This window comes from Brachycentrus maculatus, unplaced genomic scaffold (genome assembly GCF_059751285.1).
Source record: "Brachycentrus maculatus isolate JH-2025_06_01 unplaced genomic scaffold, ASM5975128v1 h1tg000400l, whole genome shotgun sequence".
Classification (NCBI taxonomy): Eukaryota; Metazoa; Arthropoda; class Insecta; order Trichoptera; family Brachycentridae; genus Brachycentrus; species Brachycentrus maculatus.
Window position 1 is genome coordinate 179,122 of NW_028281149.1, and position 23,037 is coordinate 202,158.

Below are 23,037 nucleotides of genomic sequence, written 5' to 3' on the forward strand. Positions count from 1 at the left end.
ATTTTTACATTTTTAAACAAAAGTATATTGACAATGTGTGTGAAGGGTAAAAGTTTTTAAAAAAATAATCCTAACCCTATTTTTTTTTTATTTGACAGCTGCCTAGTTTTGGAATGATTGTATAATAAAAAAAACGGAGAAATAGAACAGATATTTTCCAAAAAATAAAGACTTAAATTACCATACCTAACTGTCTACTATTTAAACTATCAAAACTCTTGAGGCAACATTTTTCACATAAATTTTAATTACAAAGTGCACATGACACATAATTCAAATACAATATACAATCTCACACCGCTATTATCATCCAAAAGATATGAATAATCTAGAATATGATAATTCGTTGCGTTATTTCTTTATTTGTACCTGTTTATTTATTTTTCATCAAACACATAATTACAAATAACAATAATGTGCCCTTACTGAGTTTTCCCGTGCCGAGGGCGCATTTTACAATACTTATTTATAAAACAGAAACTAACTAACTAACCATTACGCCACTTCCCCGCAGGGGTAGGCAGAGAGAATAGAACGCCACACCATTCTGTCTTTGCAAACATTCTTTGCCTGTTCCCCGTTCATGCATCTCCTCATACATACCCGCTGATTATTATGACTCCTAACTTGACCGCTTTCAAGTATTTGGCATACAGGATTGTGCCAAGTTTATCTCGGTCTTCCTCTGCTCCTTTTTCCAATTACATTCGCCTCATAAATTTGTTTTGCCGCTCTTTCCTCACTCATTTGTTTTACATGTCCAAACCATCTCAACACACCTTTCTTAATTTTATCGATAATGCTTATCTCAGCTTCGTATTCCTTCCTTATTTCACTATTCGAACATCTGTCATACATCGTTTTGTCGAACATTCTTCTGAGAGACACAGTCTACTATAAAACAGTGTGAAAGAAAATGGTTTATGACATGCAATCAAATACGACATGGCCGAATGATGCAATTTATTTCAAATCTACCCACTTACTTTATCATTAATATGTTTTGGCGCGAAGGCTTTTTGGCACGGGACCTTTTTGGGGCGATGCCGTTTTGGCGCGAAGCCCATTGAGTTTTCATCTGTTGAAGGATGTCACAAACTCTCAGCCTTACTGAGAATGTTGCAAGACAACCTCGTTTGTATGTCCATGAAATTTAGAGCATTTTATAGTACTTACTTTGCTTTTTTTTAATAGCTCTGGCAAGCATTTCACGGTAACACCACTTTTTTAAGCATTATTCGAGATAAGATAAGCGGTATCCAAGTCTCAAATGAAATTGAATTTTAAATTAATTTTTAGACAGGTTTTTATATCTTATCTATTGATTTGGAATGAAAATTTCGAGTTAAATTTTGATAAAATGATTACATTTTAACCCTCCCTTGCCGGTGTTGTGTACCTTGTACACATTGCTTCTAATAACCATAATACATATCCCTATAAATATAATAAATACAAGGCTAAGATTAAGGATATTCCTCCATAGCATATTTACGCATCGATTTAAAAAATAATATTAATAACAATCAGAATTTATCAGGTACAACGGAGGTATTTTGTGAATATCGGAAACAAATTCGCGTATAAACAGCGCGTGCAGAGTGTACGGGAACTGCGACACTATATTCGCATCTCACTCTTGCATACTTGCACTGTGCAAGCGTGAGGAACTCAAAGCTCAGCGGCTAGCGGACTACCGGCAGTAGCTTTTGGGCTCCCGACAAGAGTAGACCAGTTCCGTGAGTGTTACCAGATGGTTTTTTAATGTTTTCAGCAAATAAATCTAAATTATTATAATATTTGACTTCATTTATAATTAATTGAGGGGATTAGCTATGAATGTCCGTATTTTTCCCATTTCAAATCGGTATTTTTTTTTGTGTAGTGACTACCGGGTCGCGCATTTTATTTTAGCACCGGAGGGGAAACGTTAAAGAAAGACTTATTGGCAAATACAAAACAAGAAAGATAATTTATATCAATCTTATCTATATTTATATGTACTTGATAATATTTCTTTGAATGCAATGGGTGGGATTAAAGAAATGTCAAGTAGAAACATGAATCGTTACGAGCAACCTGTAATAAATTATACACACCCACACACACACATGCACGCAGGCACACAAATGATTTGCTGACAAATAAATGGCAGGCCGTCCTGTTTATCTATGATTCCCGGTGGTGTCGAAGCCCTATCTCTGTAAGCATCTATGGTTAAGTGATCTATCGCATTAAGGGTGTCTCAAGTTGAGACACCTATAATACAACAACAACATATATATATTTTTTAAATTTTATTTGGCTTGGCATTTAATTTGTAGAACTCCATTTTAATTTGTGTATGTAATTATTTTTAAATCATATACAGATTTTTTGAGTCTACTAAGTTGTATTTTACTAAAAAAAATGCATAAAAATTCATATTTTGACAGTTGTTTCGCCTAGTTATGGCATTTTCAAACGAATGTCAACAACTTCTATCGCTTATATATGAAAGAAGATGGTGAAGGATATATGAAAGTCTGAGAATCCCAGGGCTTACGACCTGGCGTTTGGCTGACTTGAGTGATTATTTTATACACTGGTGTAACATTCATCATTCTGCCCATAATTGAACATCCATATTGTATTAATTTTTCAAGTCCTGATGGTGTTTCACCAGTATTGAAAATTAAAAACTTAAAAATAAAGGCAGACTATTTAACCCTTTCAATACTGTAGGGACAAATTGTCCCAGAGAATTTCTAATAATTACTAAAATATGTTTTGAATATTGAAAGCATTAACTTTGTGGATCATATTGATATATTATTTCGAGAGATAAAAATACTTTGTGTTCTGATCCACTCACATTTTTATTGACCAACTAGTTTCGGCAACAACCTGTTGCCCTCTTCAGTAACAAATGAAACCCTGAAGAGGGCAACAGGTTGTTGCCGAAACTAGTTGGTTAATAAAAATGTGAGTGGATCAAAACACAAAGTCTTTTTATTTCTCGAAATAATATTACTAAAATAATTTAAATGCTTACAAATGCATTGGGATCTGGGATTTTAGTACTGTACGGTCATTGGCTCGTAAACAAGTCCAAACCTGTCCGCTTTGCTGTTTGCTGTCTGCTTTTTTTTCTTTTCTATAAAATGTTGTCAGTCTAGATGTTGCTAGCAAACAGTAGCACATATAAAAACACGCTTATGTGTTTTTATATGTGCTGTGCAACAAATATTTTATACGCTCCACTATTTTACTATCATAGAATACTCGGCTGTCCAAACTCAAAACACAGTAAGGAACATTTTTTTTGTAGTACGTTTTTGCATTTTTGTACTAAGTAGATTCTACTTAGTCCAAAAATGCAAAAAAAAAGCGGACTACAAAAAAAATGTCCCTTACTGTGTTTTAAGTTCGGACAGCCATACTGTCGGGATACATACGGCCCACTCACCAATACTATTGGCACAATTTGTCCCAATTATTATTTTGTAATAATAGGATCAAATAATATGATCATTTATTTAAATATTTCTTTTTCCGTCAAACTAATTAGCGATAAATATTTTGTGCTATAAATATTACATGAATTATTAAAATAAAAAACCGTATTGAAAGGGTTAAAAATAATAAAAATAAAACAATAATTTCACATACAATGAATATAATCAGGAAAGTACACGACACGAATTGACAGTAAGAGGATTTCAAGCTACTGGAGGTATTCAGAGACCCACGGCGTCTTGTCTGAAGTGTAAGGAATCGGGGGAAGATCGTAGGGGACAGGTAGCCGGTCGGGGTCGCCAACCATGACAGAGAAGAACTTCTGCTTGGTCTGAAAACAGAAAAAAATCATTTTGGTTGTCACTTTGTGGTAAAATCTATCCATTTTTTATTTGAATTTTACTTAGTAAATACTAATATCATTTCATCCGCCTCCATAGTGTAATGGTTAGCACGCTCGGCTACCATTCTGGAGGTCCCGGGTTCGATTCCAGGGGGGGGGTCCAAATAAATATAAGTGATTTTTTCACTCTAATATTTATTCAATATTACCCTGGACTGGTACCTGAAGCGGAGGGCTGATCACCTTTCCTTCATGTTTTAACGATCAAGATAACAGTGCGTTTATATGATGCAGTGCCCTATGCACCATTGGGGTGCGGATAAGGGTTTGAAGAAGAATAAAGAAACACTAATATTTCTTAAAACCTATTGTGACACATGTTCCTTCCAAATTTATGTATTTTTTATAAGAATTTGTGTATTGAAATTGTATTCATAAATATATGCGAGAAGAACAAAGAGACGCATTTATCCACTTTTATTTTGTTTACAATATAGTGCCCTCCACATGCAACTCCTTTAAAATTTTATACAAAGGGTGGAGGGCAAATTTTTGTGTGCTCAGATAAGATTAAAATTCAAACGTATATATACGTCGCGCTCGCTCTTTTTTTTTAAAAAAGCTTTTTCAAAACAAAAGATTGTTTGTAATTGACTTTTTAGCTTTGTTTTATAAAGGTCCGCCTAATAAAACACAACGCATCTCCCAAGAGTCAACCTTGTAATGCAGGTATAAACATTATGACTAAAATATTTATCGGAACCAAAAATAAAATGATGCATCTGTATCTCAAAGACATTATTTAGTTAAGCTAATATTCATATTTTGAATACTATTGTCATAAATCAGTGAAATGCATCACAATCACCGCTCCTGTATGGGATCCGTGGACATTGAACGAAGCAAATCCACGCTTCCGTAAAGGACCACTGAACGGCAAAAGGTTAAGGATCAAGATAACATTGCGTCGCTATGATGCAGTGCAATGCGGATAAGGGTATGACCCCGCGGAGAGGGCTCTTAGAGGGTACTCACCACGAAGGAGGGAATGAAGAGGACTCCGGCCTCGAAGGAGTTGATCCGCAGGGCCCCGTTGCCCTTGTTGAAGACGCCCCACGCCGACTTGGACACGTTGGCGGAGGTCAGCAGGAAGAAGGCGGCCATGGCGCCGTCGGGAGACAGGCGCAGGTAGCTCTTGATGTGCGGCATGGCGCGGTGTCGCCCCGAGCTCCGCGCACTCCACTCACTACAATCCCCAGTGCCAACTAACTTACTAACTTATATCGCCCACCCCTTTCAAGAACGTCATAAATCAAAAATCGACAATTTTTAGTTGTGCATGTTTTCGGAATGCCCAGAAAATGTACTATATCCCAGCAAAAGAGGCATATTTTTAACTTGACAAGGCAGACCCGCTACAGGACCCGCTACCCGCTACAAGGCAGAAAGTGATGTTTTGGCATTTTGAAGAAAAGGTACTGTTTAATTATTTTTTTACAATATGCTTTATATTTTTCAAATAGAGAAAAAACCTTCTGGTTTTACCTCAAAAGATCTGTTGCACAGTAAAAAGTTCAATAAGTGGCTTGATATTATTTTTAATACATTGTATTATATTTTTCAACTTTAAAAACGTTCTCAAAATATCAAGTTTTTTATTTTTGACATTTTTGAAAGGGATGGGATTTGATAATTGTGTACATATAGTTGAAAGATAAGCGATTGGTACATAATATTCATATTAAAGCACAATTCTTTCTTATTTTAACTTTAAAATGAGGGCGGTGTAGAAGGCAAAAATACACTTCCCGTCTTTAACACCTTAGCAACCATATGTAAATGTATGAGATATACGCCTATAACCGCATGCATCGGCAATTTGTCCAACAATTCATCTGTAATAAATGAACATAAAGGCAAAACCATCCACATTTTCAGAGTTTTGTGGAAATTTTTAACTGTCCCACAAAAAAGTTTAAAAGTTCCACAAAAGCTGTGATAGTTTTGTGGAGTATCAGTGTCTGACCAGTCCTTATCAGCAACATCGCTGTCAGAATCACTCTAAACCATTTGTATAACCCGAGGACCTCTTATGGCTTCCCTTATTATTTCAGAACCACTATCGGAATCACTATCAACTTCACTGTCACTTCTCAATAACCAAGGCACATTCTCCCTGGAGCAATCGAGGAAACATTACCTTTGGAGCAGTAACCAAGGAAATATTTCCCCCTGATAGATGACCAAGGCATATTCTCCCTGGAGCAGTAACCAAGGAAATATTCTCCCCTGAGTGATGACCAAGGCATATTCTCCCTGCAGCAATAACAAAGGTAATATTCTCTCTGTAGCGATAACCACGGCAATATTCTCCGTGGAGCTATAACTAAGGCAATATTCTTCATGGAGCAATAACCAAGGAAATATTCTCCTCTGAGTGATGACCGTGGAGCAATAGCCGAGGGAATATTCCAGGTGAAGTAGTAGCTGAGGAAAGGTTCTCACTGCAGGAAGCCGTTGAGCCAGGTCTGCTTGACATGCACGGCGCTGGAGTAGGGCAGGCAGCCGCCGCCGAGCAGGTTGTCGTGGGAGTGGCGCACGGCCTTGAGCGAGGGGTAGATGAAGCGCAGCGCCGGGCGCCGGGTCTGCAGCGGCGCCAGCTCGCAGCCGCGGCACATCTGCTTCTGGAAGTCCCCCGTCAGCCACAGCTGCAAACAGCGAGGGCCAGTGTTACACTAGTGCTACCGCCAACCGAGCTAACACAAAATTCCCAGCCCTCTTCTAGTGGAACGGAAAGCCTTCTCCTGAGGAGTGCAACGCGCAACATGCTCCCAGCAATGAGCAAATGCTGAGAAGTTCCTGATTGGCCCACACTAGATTATCCCTTCTGTTGCCAACACAGATTTAAATAAAACATTTTTTTTTTAAGATAAAACAAACAAAATTCCACTTAATGATCTTTTTTTTTTGGCAAAGCACCCAAAATTGGGTAGTCTTCTTCTTCTTATTATAGGCCTTACGGCCTGTTTTTAAGAGGGATTAGCCTCCTGCGACGTCGATTCCCAGATATCGGCCCATCTCTTTGGTGGTCTGCCCGGGAGTCGTCTCCATGGGGTTGGCCGTACAATGCGATGTGGGGGATATAAAATTATCATAATAAGCAAGATCAATAATAAATGCAACTCCCATAAAAAAATCTACTTATTATCAGAGAACCCATTCTTTTAGACAGTACAATGTAACAATCGTGTGTGTGTGTGTGTGTGTGTGTGTGTGTGTGTGTGTGTGTGTGTGTGTGTGTGTGTGTGTGTGCGTAGGCAACGTCACCGACATCCAACTTTTTTTTTTTAGTCAGAAGAAACAAAAATCTGATGATCTATAAACCTTGCATCCCTAGAATTTTACGATGGAGACCTTGGAAGAACAAAAGAGGTGTCGGAAAACCCCAAAAGTGATGGTCTGACGACATCCTCGCTGTGGGGGGTAGAAACTGGCTGCAAGCAGCAACCAACCGGAGGAAATGGAAAGAAGGAGAAGAGACCTATTTCCAGCAGCGAAGGACAGAGGGCTCATGAAGAAGAAGATAATAAGCGAGGTAAATAATAAATGTGGAGGTCCTCACCAAAATGTTACATTTCCATTATAAATGATTTTAAGTAATGAAGAATTCTAGCTTGTAAAATTGTTACGGTTTAATGATTTCATATTGGTTTAACACAGGATCGGTCATGTTTTGTCGCAACTTTAATTAAGATTTTGATAGAATACAGTACACAGAACAGATTTGCATTTAAAGGATATTTTTTGTGCATTATTGGAAATGTAACTTTTTGATGAGGACCTCCACATATGTACTTCCCATCTAATAAAAAACAGCGAGGGGTGCCATTACACTACCACTACTCGGCTGTCCAAACTTAAAACACAGTAAGGGACATGTTTTTTGTAGAACTTTTTTTTTTTTGCATTTTTGGACTAAGTAGAATCTACTTAGTCCAAAAATGCAAAAAAAAAACGTATTAGTAAAAAAAAGGCCCTTACTGTGTTTTGAGTTTGGACAGACGAGTATTCTATAATAGTAAAATAGTGGAGCATATAAATATATGTTCAACTCATAAAACTCATAAAAACTATTGATGCATACTAAATAAGTAAGCCTGTCCGCCTCCGTGGTGTAATGGTCAGCGTGTTTAGCTACCGTGCTGGAGGTCCCGGGTTCGATTCCCAGGGGGGGAGGTGAAAATAAATATTAGTGATTTAACACTGTAATATTTATTTAATATTACCCTGGACTGGTTCCTGAAGCGCAAGAGCGATCACCTTGCCTTCGTGTAAGTAATGATCAAGATAACACTGCGTCAATTTGATGCAGTGCCGTTTGCACCATTAGGTGCGGATAAGGGTTATAAAAAAAAATAATAAAATAAGTAAAACAAAATTATAAATAGCTCACTTGGCAATTCCCAGCACAGCACATATAAAACACAGTTAGTAATAAGTCCAAACTTAGTCCAAAAATGCAAAAAAAAAACGTACTACCAAAAAAATGTCCCTTACTGTGTTTTGAGTTTGGACAGCCGTATTGCGTCTCTGCACAAACCTGACCTAACTAGACCCCACGTAGCACGACCCAACCTAACCCGACCCAACCTGACCTTGGGCTCCTTGCCGTAGCTGCCGATGCTGGAGGCCTGCACCACCAGGTCCCAGCTGGGCGACTCCTCGGCGGGCAGCGCGCAGTGCTTGGACAGTAGGCTCCCGAGGCGCCCGAGCCCCCACTGGAAGTCCGTGTGGCTGCCGGGCACGGACGCCACCAGAAAGACACTGCCAAGAATGCAACATTCCTACAACAACACTGCCATGCAAGCCAAACATTCATATGCCTGCAAGAAACACATCAACAGAACACTAGCTTTTTTTTTTTAATTCAATACTTGTAAAATACCATGTCTTATGCCAAATACTTGAAAGCTAGGCGGGTCAAGAGTCGAAATAATCGTTTGGTGTCTATGAGGAGATGCATGAATGTGGAAGAGGCGAAGAATGTTTGCAAGGACAGAGTGGGGTGGCGTTCTATTCTCGTTAGTTAGTTTAAAATAACACTTAATGAGTTTTGTTTCATTACACATGACTATTACTATTACTATTCAACTGCACATGAAAAGATCTGTAGTTTTCGAAACTAGTCATGCGTAATGTTAATAAAACTCATTAAGTGGTATTATACAAGTTTTTCTTTTTTTAAATAATCAACATGTCTTTCCGCAAAGTAGACCCATCCGCATATCAGTGTTTTATCTTCAAAATATGTCTGCAAATACACTAATCGAATATATCCCGGCAAGAAAAAAAGTTGCCCCACCCGGAAGGGAGGTGATATGGTTTGTCAAACAATGAGGCGCTAATATTTTGCACCTGATAAAACGAGAACAAACATAGAAATAATATTTAAATGCAGAAAAAGGTAGCACGCCCTAAACAAATTGATTTTTGTGGTACAAATCAGTCCGACAAATCATAACGTTCGCGTGTGACTCACTTCGAAGCGTCAAAGGCGTTAATCGAGCGTCTAGATCAGAAATGTGATAAATTAACAAGAAAAAATAACTCAATAAAACATTATACCTGGGATGTAAAGTTTTGATTTCTAACTGATTTTAGTTGATATATCAATCCAGGAACCAGAGGCCTCGAGGACGTCCACCGATGAGATGGGTGGACGACATCAGGAAGTTTGCTGGAAGACAGTGGATGGGGACGGCGCAGGATCGGGAGGAGTGGAGGCGGAAAGGGGAGGCCTTTGTCCAGCAGTGGACCTCAACGGGCTGATATGATATCAATCAAAAGGATAATTCTATCCTTACAGGGACATCTTTAATCAAGTGTCGTCAATAAATTTGTAAAAAAAAATAAAGAAATAATGCATTACAAAAAGCTTTCTTTACTGATTTGTAGATATCACACTAAAATATTTTTATAATATGAACTACCACAGACGGAGGCGTGGTTTAAACCGCAGCTGATATGCTAATGTTAAATATTCTTAGCCGCCAAGATATGGCGGCCGGTATGCTGATGGGTTACTGGTGAATAAATAAATAATAGAATATATCGCTCACTCCTTTCAAGAACGTCATAAATCAAAAAATTTGATTTTTCAGGAGAACGTTTTTAAAGTTTAAACATATAATACAATGTGATAAAAATAAATATCAAGCCACTTATTGAACTTTTTACTGTGCAACAGATCTTTTAAGGTTAAACCTGAAGGTTTTTTCTCCATTTGAAAAATGTTGAGTATATTTAAAAAAATAATTAAACAGTACCTTTTCTTCAAAATGCAAAAACAACACTTTCTGCCCTGTAGCGGGTAAATATTAAGTTAAAAATATACCATTTTAGCTGGGATATAGTACATTTTCTGGGCATTACGAAAACACGCTTAACTGAAAATTGACGATTTTTTATTTATGACGTTCTTGAAAGGAGTGAGCGATATGCTTGTTAGAAGCTCAAGAACAGATGCTATGTTTGTTTGTCAGACGAGATATGCTTGCTAGAAACTCAAGAACAGAAGGACTGCTTGTTAGAAACTCATAAACCTGAGATATGCTTGTTAGAAACTCAAGAACAGATGCTATGTTTGTTTGTTAGATGAGATATGCTTGCTAGAAACTCAAGAACAGAAGGACTGCTTGTTAGAAACTCATATACCTGAGATATGCTTGTTAGAAACTCAAGAACAGATGCTATGTTTGTTTGTTAGACGAGATATGCTTGCTAGAAACTCAAGAACAGAAGGACTGCTTGTTAGAAACTCATAAACCTGAGATATGCTTGTTATTCAAGAACAGATGCTATGCTTGTTAGAATCTTGCGTAACGGAGTGGTGTTTCAATTTTCTTTGGTTATTCCTGAGCCTAGTACTTTAATTTTGATTAAAATATAACTTTGTTTTAAAATCACCATAAATATTTTATCATAACTAAAGTATAATGTGTACCGGTTTTGAATCTAACCGCTTCTTTTTCAAGACTAATTAATACTTATAGTGGTTTTAAAACAAAGTTATATTTTAATTATAAAACGCAAAATCACAAAGTTATTGCTGCAAATATAAATTACATTACTTTAATTACTTATTGTCTGCCTCGGTAGTGTAATGGTCAGAACGCTCGGCTACCGTTCTGGGGGTCCCGGGTTCGATTCCCAGGGGGGGTCAAATAAATATAAGTGATTTTTTCACTCTTATATTTATTCAATATTAACCTGGACTGGTACCTGAAGCGGAGGGCTGATCACCTTTCCTTCCTATGTTAACGATCAAGATAACACTGCGTTTATATGATGCAGTGCCCTATGCACCTTTGGGGTGCGGATAAGGGTTAAAAAAAAATTTAAAAATATTTATTCATCACAAATGAGCTGACAATACCTCATTTGAGCTGTTCCAGCGCTACTCACTTGATGTGGGAGAAGTCAGCCTGCTTGACACGCTCTATGTACGGAGACAGGCAGGCCATGGAGTAGGAGCTCAGGTAGCTGACGAGGGAGCGCTTGAAGCCCGTGGGGGACTCCCCTTTCTGGGGGTCCGATTGGTCCGCCAGCTTGGGACAGCTCGGACTCAGCCAGAGTCTGAAAGAAAAGAGCAATAATAACACAAATGTACTGGAGAAGAACATAACCCAACAAACTAACTATATACACACTAAAATCAATTTTGTTTTTTGCTTATACAGTGGAACCTTTCATTACGAGCATAATTCCTTCCAGAATCTTAATCATTAAGCAAAAAAATATTTTGTTTTTTTTTTTGAATGTCATGTCCGCCTCCGTAGTGTAATGGTCAGCACGCTCGGCTACCGTTCTGGAGGTCCCGGGTTCGATTCCCAAGGGGGGTAAAATAAATATAAGTGATTTTTTCACTGTAATATTTATTTAATATTACCCTGGACTGGTACCTGAAGCGGAGGGCTGATCACCTTTCCTTCATGTGTAAACCATCGAAATAACACTGCGTTTATATGACGCAGTGCCCTATGCACCATTGGGTGCGGATAAGGGTTTTATTATTATTATTATATGTCATAAAAAATAGACTTGCCCTTTAGGTTAGGAGTCGAGGAATATCGGCAGGTATGTATGAGGAGATGCATGAATGTGGAAGAGGCGAAGAGTGTTTGCAAAGACAGATTGGTGTGGCACTCTACTTTCTCTGCATACCCCTGCGGAGAAGCGGCTTGATGGTTAGTTATAAATATCTTTTAATTCGCAACATGTGATTCATTACAGTATATACAATATGTACTTTCTTATATGATAACTCACTTTTGCATAAGTTCAACTAGTTTCGACAAGCTTCTTGTCATCTTCGGGGATGGGAGTACATATCCATCCCTGAAAATGACAAGGTGCTTGTTGAAACCGATTGAAAAATGCATAAAAAATAAGTATATATATATAAAACCCTTATCCGCACCCAAATGGTGCATAGGGCACTGTGTCATATAAACGCAGTGTTATCTTGATCGTTTTTATACATGAAGGAAAGGTGATCAGCCCTCCGCTTCAGGTACCAGTCCATGGTAATTTTGAATAAATATATTACAGTGAAAAAATCACTAATATTTATTTTACCCCCCTTGGGAATCGAACCCGGGACCTCCAGAACGGTAGCCGAGCGTGCTGACCATTACACTACGGAGGCGGACAAAGAAAAAAAAATAAGAGCGGGTAAAAATAAAGTTTTATTTTGTAAAGTATATAAAATGTGCCTCAAAGTACAGTGCAACCTCTCATAACGAACATAATTCCTTCTAGAATTTTAATCGGTAAGCAAAAAAAATTGTTTTTGTTTTCGAATGTCATAAAAAAGAGACTCGCCCTTTGTCTGAACATTTGTTGATTTTTTTTTTAATAAAAGAGAAATATTTTTGTGTTTATTATGTCCGCCTCCGTAGTGTAATGGTCAGCACGCTCGGCTACCGTTCTGGAGGTCCCGGGTTCGATTCCCAAGGGGGGTAAAATAAATATAAGTGATTTTTTCACTGTCATATTTATTCAATATTACCCTTGACTGGTACCTGAAGCGGAGGGCTGATCACCTTTCCTTCATGTGTAAACGATCAAGATAACACTGCGTTTATATGACGCAGTGCCCTATGCACCATTGGGGTGCGGATAAGGGTTTTATTATTATTATTCACACAAATATTTCAATTTCATTCTATTTCTGAGAGCCTAAGCGGCTCATTATTACAAATACTTATCAAATTGTGGTAGAGTGGGTTCGAACCCAGAAACTCTTGACTTAAGAGTTTGCGACATTAACCACGGGACCGCAACCCGACACAACCCTTGTTGGAAGCAACTATTTCACTTTTTTTTTACTCGCTATGCGAATTACACATTATGAGAGGTGCTCGTTTTGAGCGGTTGCACTGTACTTTGAGGCACATTTTATAAACGTTACAAAATAAAACTCTAACTTTGTTTTTACCCACTCTTATTTTTTATGCACCTTGTCATCTTCAGGGATGGATATGTACTCCCATCCCCGAAGATAACAAAGAGCTTGTCGAAGTGTATTATGTATGTATAAGGGTAATATATATTGTATATATTGTAATGAATCACTTGTTGTGAATTAAAAGATATTTATAACTTACCATCAAGCCGCTTCTCCGCAGGGGTATGCAGAGAAAATAGAGTGCCACACCAATCTGTCTTTGCAAACACTCTTCGCCTCTTCCACATTCATGCATCTCCTCATAATAGTAACAGCAATAGTAAAACAGTGATAAACCCTTCGTTGCATGATTTTTTCATTTGAAATAATAATAAAAATTCTATAGTATCTTACTCTAAACATTAGATGAATAATAGATTAAAAAGAATTTAAAACTTTTAACAAAGAAAATTCAAGAAAATACTTATCAACTTAGCAACACCATGCAATGGTTATTTTTTTTCTTCAAAACATATTACATACATAAGCCATATACCTTTTGGAAAGCTTAATTCCACATTCCGAAGCCCCATTCCCAACTCACTCAAGACAAGAGTGTTTAACCAATGCGTTCTACCCGTCCTAACCTATGGCGCGGAAACAATGACTCTGACCAAGCAATCCTCCCATAAAATGCAAGTTGCACAGAGGAGCATGGAGCGAATTATGCTTGGAATGAGAGGAAAGGAATTAAGAGACAAAAAAAGGAACGATTGGATCCGACGCCAGACACAGGTCTGTGACGTGGTAGAGCGAATTGCTTGGCTGAAGTGGAAATGGGCCGGTCACATAGCCAGAATGACCGATGATAGATGGACGAAACGCGTTCTGGTGTGGAGACCGAGGAACCAGAGGCCTCGAGGACGTCCACCGATGAGATGGGTGGACGACATCAGGAAGTTTGCTGGAAGACAGTGGATGGGGACGGCGCAGGATCGGGAGGAGTGGAGGCGGAAGGGGGAGGCCTTTGTCCAGCAGTGGACCTCAACGGGCTGATATGATGAAGCCATATACATAATATTCCCGATGAGTAATTTCTATTATCCTTATGAGATATTGATATATGTAACAAATTTGATACACGATGCAGCGAAGGGTTAAACACACCGCACGTTCTTGCTGTGCATTGAGCTTGAGGAAAAAATAAATGAAACTCACCCTTGCGTTCTGTTTTCCCAATCATCCAAGTACAAGTTGGCTGTTGAAACGACAACCCTGACAGATCCGTCTTCGTAAACTAACAACGCCATCTTTCTGAAAACACACCAAAATTCTGCCTTACTTTATTCATCCGATCTGTTCCGTGTCTGTCTGCTGTGCTGGTCGGGGTTGTGGGCGTCTGTGTACCGGCCAACGTCGAGTCGGAATCGGATCTAGCCGACTAATTGAACTAAACACTAATCCCTTTCACTGCCTACACTGGGGTACTTCTAGAAAATTTGGTGATGGACTTACAATCTTGTATTTATTTAGATTGGCAGTGACAGGAATATTGAAAGCTTTTAAATGTATATTTTAATTCACAGTAAAATCGGGATACAATTTTATATTGTTTCACATTTTTAATAAATTTCGCAACTTAGTTAAAAAAAATAAAATAAAATTGCTTTACAAGAGCAGATCTGTCAGGAAGCCTAGATGCTTCTGTATCAGATCTGGGCATGCGGCGGGACAGTTTCAAATATTCATCCAATCCTAAAACGTTCTTTTAACCTTCCCCTTACTGTGCCAAAAAATCCACGCGTCCCGGTGCTGTGAAGTCATTACACATGTAAAAATGAACTATGTAAAATCTGAAAAAATAACATTCACAGATAATCGCCTAAATTTATTATATTCAAAGTCAAAAGTAATGTTTATTGAATATTATTTTTTGACATCTCATCAAAGATGAAGAAGAATATGGAAGTCTGGGCATTTACGGGGCTGACGACCGTCATAGGCTGGTTTAAGTGATCAATTTACACACGCGTAACATTCAGTTCCATGATGGTCGTCAGCCCTGTAAATACTCAGACTTCCATATTCTTCTTCATCTTTGATGAGATGTCAAAAAATAATATGAAAATAACTCCCGTAATTGCGGATAATCCTGATTTTGTAAACAAGTATTTGGACACACTAAAAATGTTGTATGTTTAATGAAGTTTAAAAACTGAAAACATGAAAAAAATCATTCTCACACTTACAAACGAGCGTGACAACCACCACGGATGGCTGCCCGAAAGCTACTGCCTAATTACTAGAAACACGACTGAGAACTGAGATGGCATGTCTCGCGTTCCGATATAACCAAGTAAAGCAAGAGTGGGATATGAATAGCGACGCGTAGCAGTTTTTTTAGCATGAATATACCTACGATATACGTTTGATCGTAATGTAATTTTTTTTCGGAATACTCAAAAAATATATTTATAATGTGCAATGTGTAATTGTAACAAATTGTTTTCATCCAATGCGTAAATGTATTACGGAGGAATACCTAAAATCTTAAATTATCATTTATTACATTTATTGAGTTAAAAAGTTAAAAGTTATTAAAAGCAATGTGTACTAGTTACACATAACCGGGAAGGAAGGGTTAACGCTAGTTTATTACGAGAATATAAATGAAAACCACCTTGCAGTCAGAAATGCAACATGACTATATAATTTATTTATAGATTTGGTGTTTTAATTCGTGGAACTTCATTTTAATTTACATATTAAATACTAAAATCATTCATTGATTTTTAGAGTCTGCCAAATTGTATTTTACTATTAAAAAAACCATCAAAATTAAAATTAAAATTGTGACAATTATTTTGCCTTGTTATGGCATTTTCAAACTTTCAAATGGACTGAGGGTCCTTCTATTATAATTCTCGGTACTTAATTAATTGTTAGTCTTAACATAATAATAATTATGGGAGAAAACGATACACGAGGGAAGGCCAAGTGTTGAATAGGTAATAGAAAAATAGATTTACGTGTGATGTTTTCCGAAGGCATTCTTCATGGGGACCATGTGAGCTTTTATATTTGGCTTCTTTGCACTGATTGTTCTCAAATCGCTAGAATCTTCTCCGTACAGTATGGTCAGTGGTTTATCGCTGAAAGTAATCAAAATCAATTAACAAACAAAGATATAAAAACGTGCATATTTATATTACCCACTCAAATAACAACCGTCTGGTTGTCAATCAGGGGTAGAATTAGTGAATATCACACGTGTGTAAAGTGATCACTTGAACCAGCCTATGACGATGTTAAGATCAAGATAACACTGCGTTTATATGAGATGCAGCACAGGGTGCACCATAGGGTGCGGATATGGGTTTAAAGAAATATTTAAGTACAAGTACTGTAAAATAATTAGTTGGTATATTATTTTTTGACATCTCATCAAAGATGAAGAAGTTTATGGAAGTCTGGGCATTTACGGGGCTGAAAACCGTCATAGGCTGGTTAAGTGATCACTTATGATCACAAACCAGCCTATGACGGTCGTAAGCCCCGTAAATGCCCAGACTTCCATATTCTTCCTCATCTATATTCAGATGTCGAAAAAATAATGTGAAAAATAACTCCTATAATTGGAGATAATTCAGATTTGTTAACAAGTATTTGGAAAAACTCAAAATTTTTGGGTGATATACATATATATATATTCAAAATTAAACAAGGTTATTGGATTGAATTTTACTTTTATTAACATATTTATGATAATATGTGACGCGTTTCGTCTTATCAAGGTGTTTGATAATGTCTTAATAAGAGGAAACGCGTCACATATCATCATATATATGTAAATAAAAGTAGAATTTAATCCAATAACCGTGTTTAATTTTGGATATGTAATATTACCCAACAATTCAATATGGAATTCTACCAACTGTCTGCAGTTACAATAAACACACTCAAAATGTTGCAAGTCATTGTTTAGCTGTCTACCTTCACCGTGGAGTGATTCAATAAAAAAAGAAAATGAACAAATTATTCTTACTTGTAACCCGCAAAGTAGTAGTGAGCCAAAAGCCATCCCAAATCCACCATAAAATTTATTTGCAAAGAACTCTGAATAACTCCCAGGCTACGGTCCAATAGTTCTGGAACAAGAATTATATTTCCTTAATTGATTCGGCAGTCACTTTGCGTTGATATCTATCCATTTTTAATTTAAATTTTACTCGGTAAATATTATTATTTATTTATAGATTTGACGTTCAATTTGTAGAACTCCATTTTGATTTATATATTGAATGTTAAAATCAAACACTGATTTTTTGAGTCTACTAAATTGTATTTTATTATATAAAAAAAACACATAAAAATACATTTTGTGGCAACTGTTTCACCTTGTTATTGCATTTATAAACGAATGTCGTTTGAACACATATCGCTCACTCCTTTCAAGAACGTCATAAATCAAAAATCGTCAATTTTCAGTTGTGCATGTTTTCAGAATGCCCAGAAAATGTACTATATCCCAGAAAAAGAGGCATATTTTTTACTTAATATTTACCCGCTACAGGGCAGAAATTGTTGTATTTGCATTTTGAAGAAAAGGTATTGTTTAATTATTATTTCAAATAAACTAAATATTTTTCAAATGGAGAAAAAACCTTCAGGTTTTATCTAAAAAGATCTGTTGCACAGTAAAAAGTTCAATAAGTGGCTTGATATTTATTTTTAATACATTGTATTATATTTTTAAACTTTAAAAACGTTCTCCTGAAAAATCAAGTTTTTTGATTTATGACGTTCTTGAAAGGAGTGAGCGATATGTTTGAAAATGCCATAACAAGGAGAAACAACTGTCACAAAATTTATTTTGATGTGTTTTTTAACAATAAAATACAATTTACTAAAAAAATCCGTGTTTGATTTTAACATTTAATATATAAATTAAAATACTGCTATTTCTTAAAATCTATTGTGGCACGTGTCTCGATGCGTTCCGCATCATTTTCAAATACCAAATATGCTTTCAATCCTTGTACATAATAGGAAAGGAAAATATTCAAAGGCAACTAACAAATATAAAAAAATATGTACGTATCGCTCACTCCTTTCAAGAACGTCATAAATAAAAAATCGTGAATTTTGAGTTGGGCATGTTTTCGGAATGCCCAGAAAATGTATTATATCCCAGCAAAAGAGGCATATTTTAAACTTAATATTTACCCGCTACAGGGCAGAAAATGTTGTTTTTGCATTTTGATGAAAAGGTATTGTTTATTTTTTTTTTTTTAATATAATAAATATTTTTCAAATGGAGAAAAAACCTTCAGGTTTTACCTAAAAAGATCTGTTGCATTGTAAAAAGTTCAGTAAGTGGCTTCATATTTATTTTTAATCCATTGTATTATATTTTTCAACTTTAAAAACGTTCTCCTGAAAAATCAAGTTTTTTGATTTATGACGTTCTTGAAAGGAGTGAGCGATATGTGTTACATAATTTGAATGATTAAAATAAGTGTTTGGCATAGGGAGAATCAAGCACACAGAGTGCGTTTACACGCTGATTTTGTATGGCCGCATCGCAAGCCTGGCATTGGAGAGCGCGTAAGCGCGGCAAAGAATGGGTTAAAATTCGCATCTCACTAGACTTTTTCATCCACATCAATCAAAATCTTGATATGAATAACTAATTGCAAAGCAAAATTTGTGCACAAATTCTGTATTTGCAAAATAGCAGATACTGGTGTGGACGCATCAGTTGTATGAGAGTTGCTTGTGATTGGCCGCGCTGGAGCGACCACCCGTTTTGATGATGGCGTGCCGACCTTGGAAGGTGATGGACAGCGGCTGGGTGTGCGTGAGGGGGGCCGAGGTGATGGTGGTGAAGAACATGTAGTACGGAGCGGCGAGGCGGTGTTTCTCTGCCATCTGTCCCTTGGGAGCTACCACCGCAAAGAAATCTTCTATTTTTTTCTTTTCATTATTAGAAGACTGTTGACTAGTTTCTGTGAAAATAAAATACATACATATTTATACATACATCGAGACTTACTAATTAATTAAAAGAATCCGCGGCTCGGATTATGGTGAAAAGGTAACGCTTTAACAACAAAGTGTAGAAACACACCTATAATCTTTTGATTTGACATGCGCCGTAGCATAGTTGGATAAGACCCTCGACTGCGAAACTGGCGTCGCGGGTTCGATTCCCGCCAATTGCAATGTGAATTCAAGAAAGATTTATTTTCAATTGGTCTGGGTGTTCGTGATGTATTTTTCACATTTACCTTACTTTCCTAGCTACGGACAAGCATCTGAAATAGAGAAGTCTCAATCAGCAATCGATTTGAGTTCCGAAGGGCTTGACATACCCGCCAGGTTTGTTGGTGAAAAGAAGTGAAAAGCAAAGCGCAGTGCAGCATCCTTGCAGGAAGGCCTGTCACCAGTCCGGCTGCTCTCCAGTTATCTGCGCTTCAAATTAAGAGGATTTATACCCTTCCTCGCCCCAAGTATTGCACAGGGCGGCGTCCTGCCCAACATCCAGCCCAAGAAGACCGAGAAGAAGTCCACATTCCCCCCTTCAGACTCAACCGAATGACAACATTTCCTTCAATATTTTTTTATCTCTCATTATTATTTTCATATCATAATATGTACATATCTGTATAAGCGCCCTTGAAGTAGTATTTTACGAAAATGGCGCTATATTTCATCCAAGATTATTATTATTATTATTATTTAAGTATTTGTCCGCCTCCGTAGTGTAATGGTCAGCACGCTTCGGCTACCGTTCTGGAGGTCCCGGGTTCGATTCCCAAGGGGGGTAAAACAAATATAAGTAATTTTTTCACTGTAATATTTATTCAATGTTACCATGGACTGGTACCTGATGCGGAGGGCTGATCACCTTTCCTTCATGTGTAAAACGATCATGATAACACTGCGTTTATAAGACACAGTGCCCTATGCACCATTGGGGTGCGGATAAGGGTTTTAAAAATAATAATAATTTAAGTATCTAAAAATTACGCAAGCTCCCAATGGGGGTATTTGTAAGACCCTAAATCGGAAGAATGCACTTCGTAATTGCTGTCTCACTTCCACACCGTTGTGGCGCGCAGTAGTCAGAGCGAAACAAATCAAATATTTCGGGTAAACATAAATAACACACGGTGACACGGACCATTCGACCATCAGATCAGGTATCAATGAATTTGGCTATAGATTGCGGGAATATTTATCGAAAGAATAAATTCAATATTCCACGTTTTAAGTATATCTAAACAAGAAATGCCCAAGTATTATTATAAAGATTTTAAAAAAATATGGATCAAATGATTCTCATGTTATTGAGTGAGATATTGTTTTAGGGGGATTTCAAATCCCCTTCTTAGGTCCGGGCAGGTGGCTCCCGGAAATCGAACCCAGGAACTCGTGCGTGGCAGTCGAATGCGATAATCACTACACTACGATGGCGAACTGTGGTAATATTAAGTTCAAGGAAAGTTACCCGGTTTTGGCACTTTCGGAGAATCCGCATTCTCGGGTTTATTTGGTAGACGTTGAGCACTGCTGGTTCCTTGTCGGCTGTCAGCGACTGACTGTTTTTTGGCAGGAGACAGATTCTGTTTCTCGACGGGAGGTTGTTTGGCCCCCCCCTCGGCGGACTTCGCTTCCTCGCGCTGGCCGGACGCCCCGCCGGCGCTGCTGTCCACCATGAGGCTGAGCTGCTGTTCCACAATGTGCTTTTGGAACTCCAAGCTGGCCGGTATATCGAAAGGCCCGTATCCCTTGTATTCTAACAAGATTTTTTCCACTGAAATAAAAAAAAAAAACATTTTCGGAACTTCGATCACGACTACGAGGCCCGTCCATACAAGCGCAGGAATTATGTCGAGTCGTCCATATTGAAACGTACGAAATTGCCATCATGTGTTCACACGAGATACGCCAATTATCTACGCATCCAATAGCGCAAAAAATAATGAAAACTAAGAAAGCGGACATTTCTCGACACAAATTTAAGTATCAAAAAAAGTGCGCGCGTCAAATAAAGGAAACGTATGATAAACCATCCCATCGTTATTTTTGCCGATTTCGCAGATTGCGACCCAAAATATCAAAAATCAACTTACAATGTGGGTGAGCATAGTCTCTAAAGTGATCTGGGTTCTTTCTATAACAATTTTCAGCATAATTACATTCGGTTTTTTGTCTTTTATTCATTTTATCCTCGCCTGAAAAATAGGATAATTCGTGTTACTCAATGCATATTATTTAAGGAACATACAATAAAAGCAAATAGATTGAAAACCTACTCCTTTTAAGTTGATGTTTCTTCATAATAAAAATAAATTATAATGTTTAATCGGATCGGAAACTGCATACGTCAATTTGAATTTTTCAGAGCAAATGAAATCCGAAAAAGAGAGCGAACGTGAAAAAAGTCAGCTGTCAGCTTGACAGCCCCAACTTTACCAAAGATTATTATACCTTGAAGTTTGGGATGCGTGAATTGAGTAAAGGGATGATCAAAGATTATGGCTATGATCAAATGATCACTTCAGCCAAGCGGGGATAACCGACAAGCAATACCACTTTATCCCGAATATTTATTGATGTTACTCACGGATTTTGGACTCTAGCGAGACAGCGAGTGATTTTGCTTAAAATTTTCACTCATGAATTACATAAAATTTTAGTAACTTTAAACATAAAGAGTAAAAAAGTAAAGTTATGATAAGGGGCATAAGCCTAGCTAGATTTTAGTCACTTGGAGTTAGGTAATTAAAAAAACACGGGTTTTGGTGGTTACTTTAACAAATGACGAAAATTAAAATCAAACTGAATTTAAAAAAATTAAAATAATTGCTAACAATAAACAACAACAAAAAACTTGAAAATGATTATTTGTATAATGTAAGGTGGAAAAATTTTTTATTTACAAACAATATTTCAAACAAAATTATAAAGGATCAACCATATGATATTAAACTAGTGGTCTTTATTGGAAACGATTTTGGCCATGTTTTAATTCCAAAGAAAAAGATAATGTTCTATACCAATTAGAAATCTTTAACTTTTTTGTTATGGTTATTTTGATTTCTATATAGGTAAGACAACGCGTAATTGAAACATAAGAATAAAATAACGTATGAGATGTTGATAATATTTTTTCCAAATTTTCTCAACACGTTTTAATGATCATTCTTTTTATTTTGAAAATGGTGTAATAATATTGCATTTATAAAAAAGTATACTCATTGCATAATTAAGAGATTTTTGGAAATTAATAACTTAAAATAACGAAATAAATTTTTTAAATAGTCATATTTGAAATATTTTAACTATTCCAATAGATAATAATAATAAAACTCCACGCTTCCATCCCCTCCCACTTCAAACCTTACTTTATTACCCATTTTTTTATCCGACCTACTCACCTTACTTTGAATATTCCTTTATTTTTAATTTAGTACATATACACCTCTAAAAATGACACAAGGTGCTTGTTTGCGGTATTACAATTCTCATACCTACAATTCCTCCTCAGTCTTTCATCCTGAGCTTCTTTACACAACTTTTTAAAAAATAAATTTATATCTTGTTATTCTGATGCGAAGCTTTATGCACCATTGGGTGAGGATAGTATAGATAAGCACCTACGTACTGGTAATGTCCGATCATAAGCCAGGGTTAATAAATGAACGCGAACCAGATTGTATTTTGTTCTGTCAAAAACGTC

At 37.0% G+C, this 23,037-nt stretch overlaps 1 protein-coding gene across 1 annotated transcript; it reads right to left on the reverse strand.

The window, feature by feature from the left end:
- Positions 1-3,123: 3,123 nt before the first annotated feature.
- On the reverse strand, positions 3,124-21,771 carry gkt (tyrosyl-DNA phosphodiesterase glaikit). The gene is made up of 12 exons (XM_088270886.1): positions 21,611-21,771; positions 21,428-21,529; positions 20,803-21,108; positions 19,118-19,297; positions 17,335-17,437; positions 16,319-16,441; positions 14,508-14,603; positions 11,306-11,476; positions 8,497-8,665; positions 6,347-6,549; positions 4,877-5,087; positions 3,124-3,829 (listed from the first exon to the last, which is right to left on the reverse strand). Exons 1-12 carry the CDS (start codon positions 21,633-21,635, stop codon positions 3,707-3,709), a joined length of 1,812 nt encoding a protein of 603 aa, XP_088127012.1. The 5' UTR covers positions 21,636-21,771; the 3' UTR covers positions 3,124-3,706.
- Positions 21,772-23,037: the final 1,266 nt, after the last annotated feature.

What these genes read in the sequence shown, in the direction of transcription:
- gkt (XM_088270886.1), bottom strand. Translation starts at nt 21,635, where the DNA reads ATGAAGAAACATCAACTTAAAAGGA. An exon ending in TGGGAAAACAGAACGCAAGG is followed by an intron (nt 11,477 to 14,507) that starts GTGAGTTTCATT and finishes CTTTTCTTTCAG; the next exon opens with ACTCTGGCTGAGTCCGAGCT. An exon ending in TCTTCATTCCCTCCTTCGTG is followed by an intron (nt 3,830 to 4,876) that starts GTGAGTACCCTC and finishes TTCTGTTTTCAG; the next exon opens with ACCAAGCAGAAGTTCTTCTC.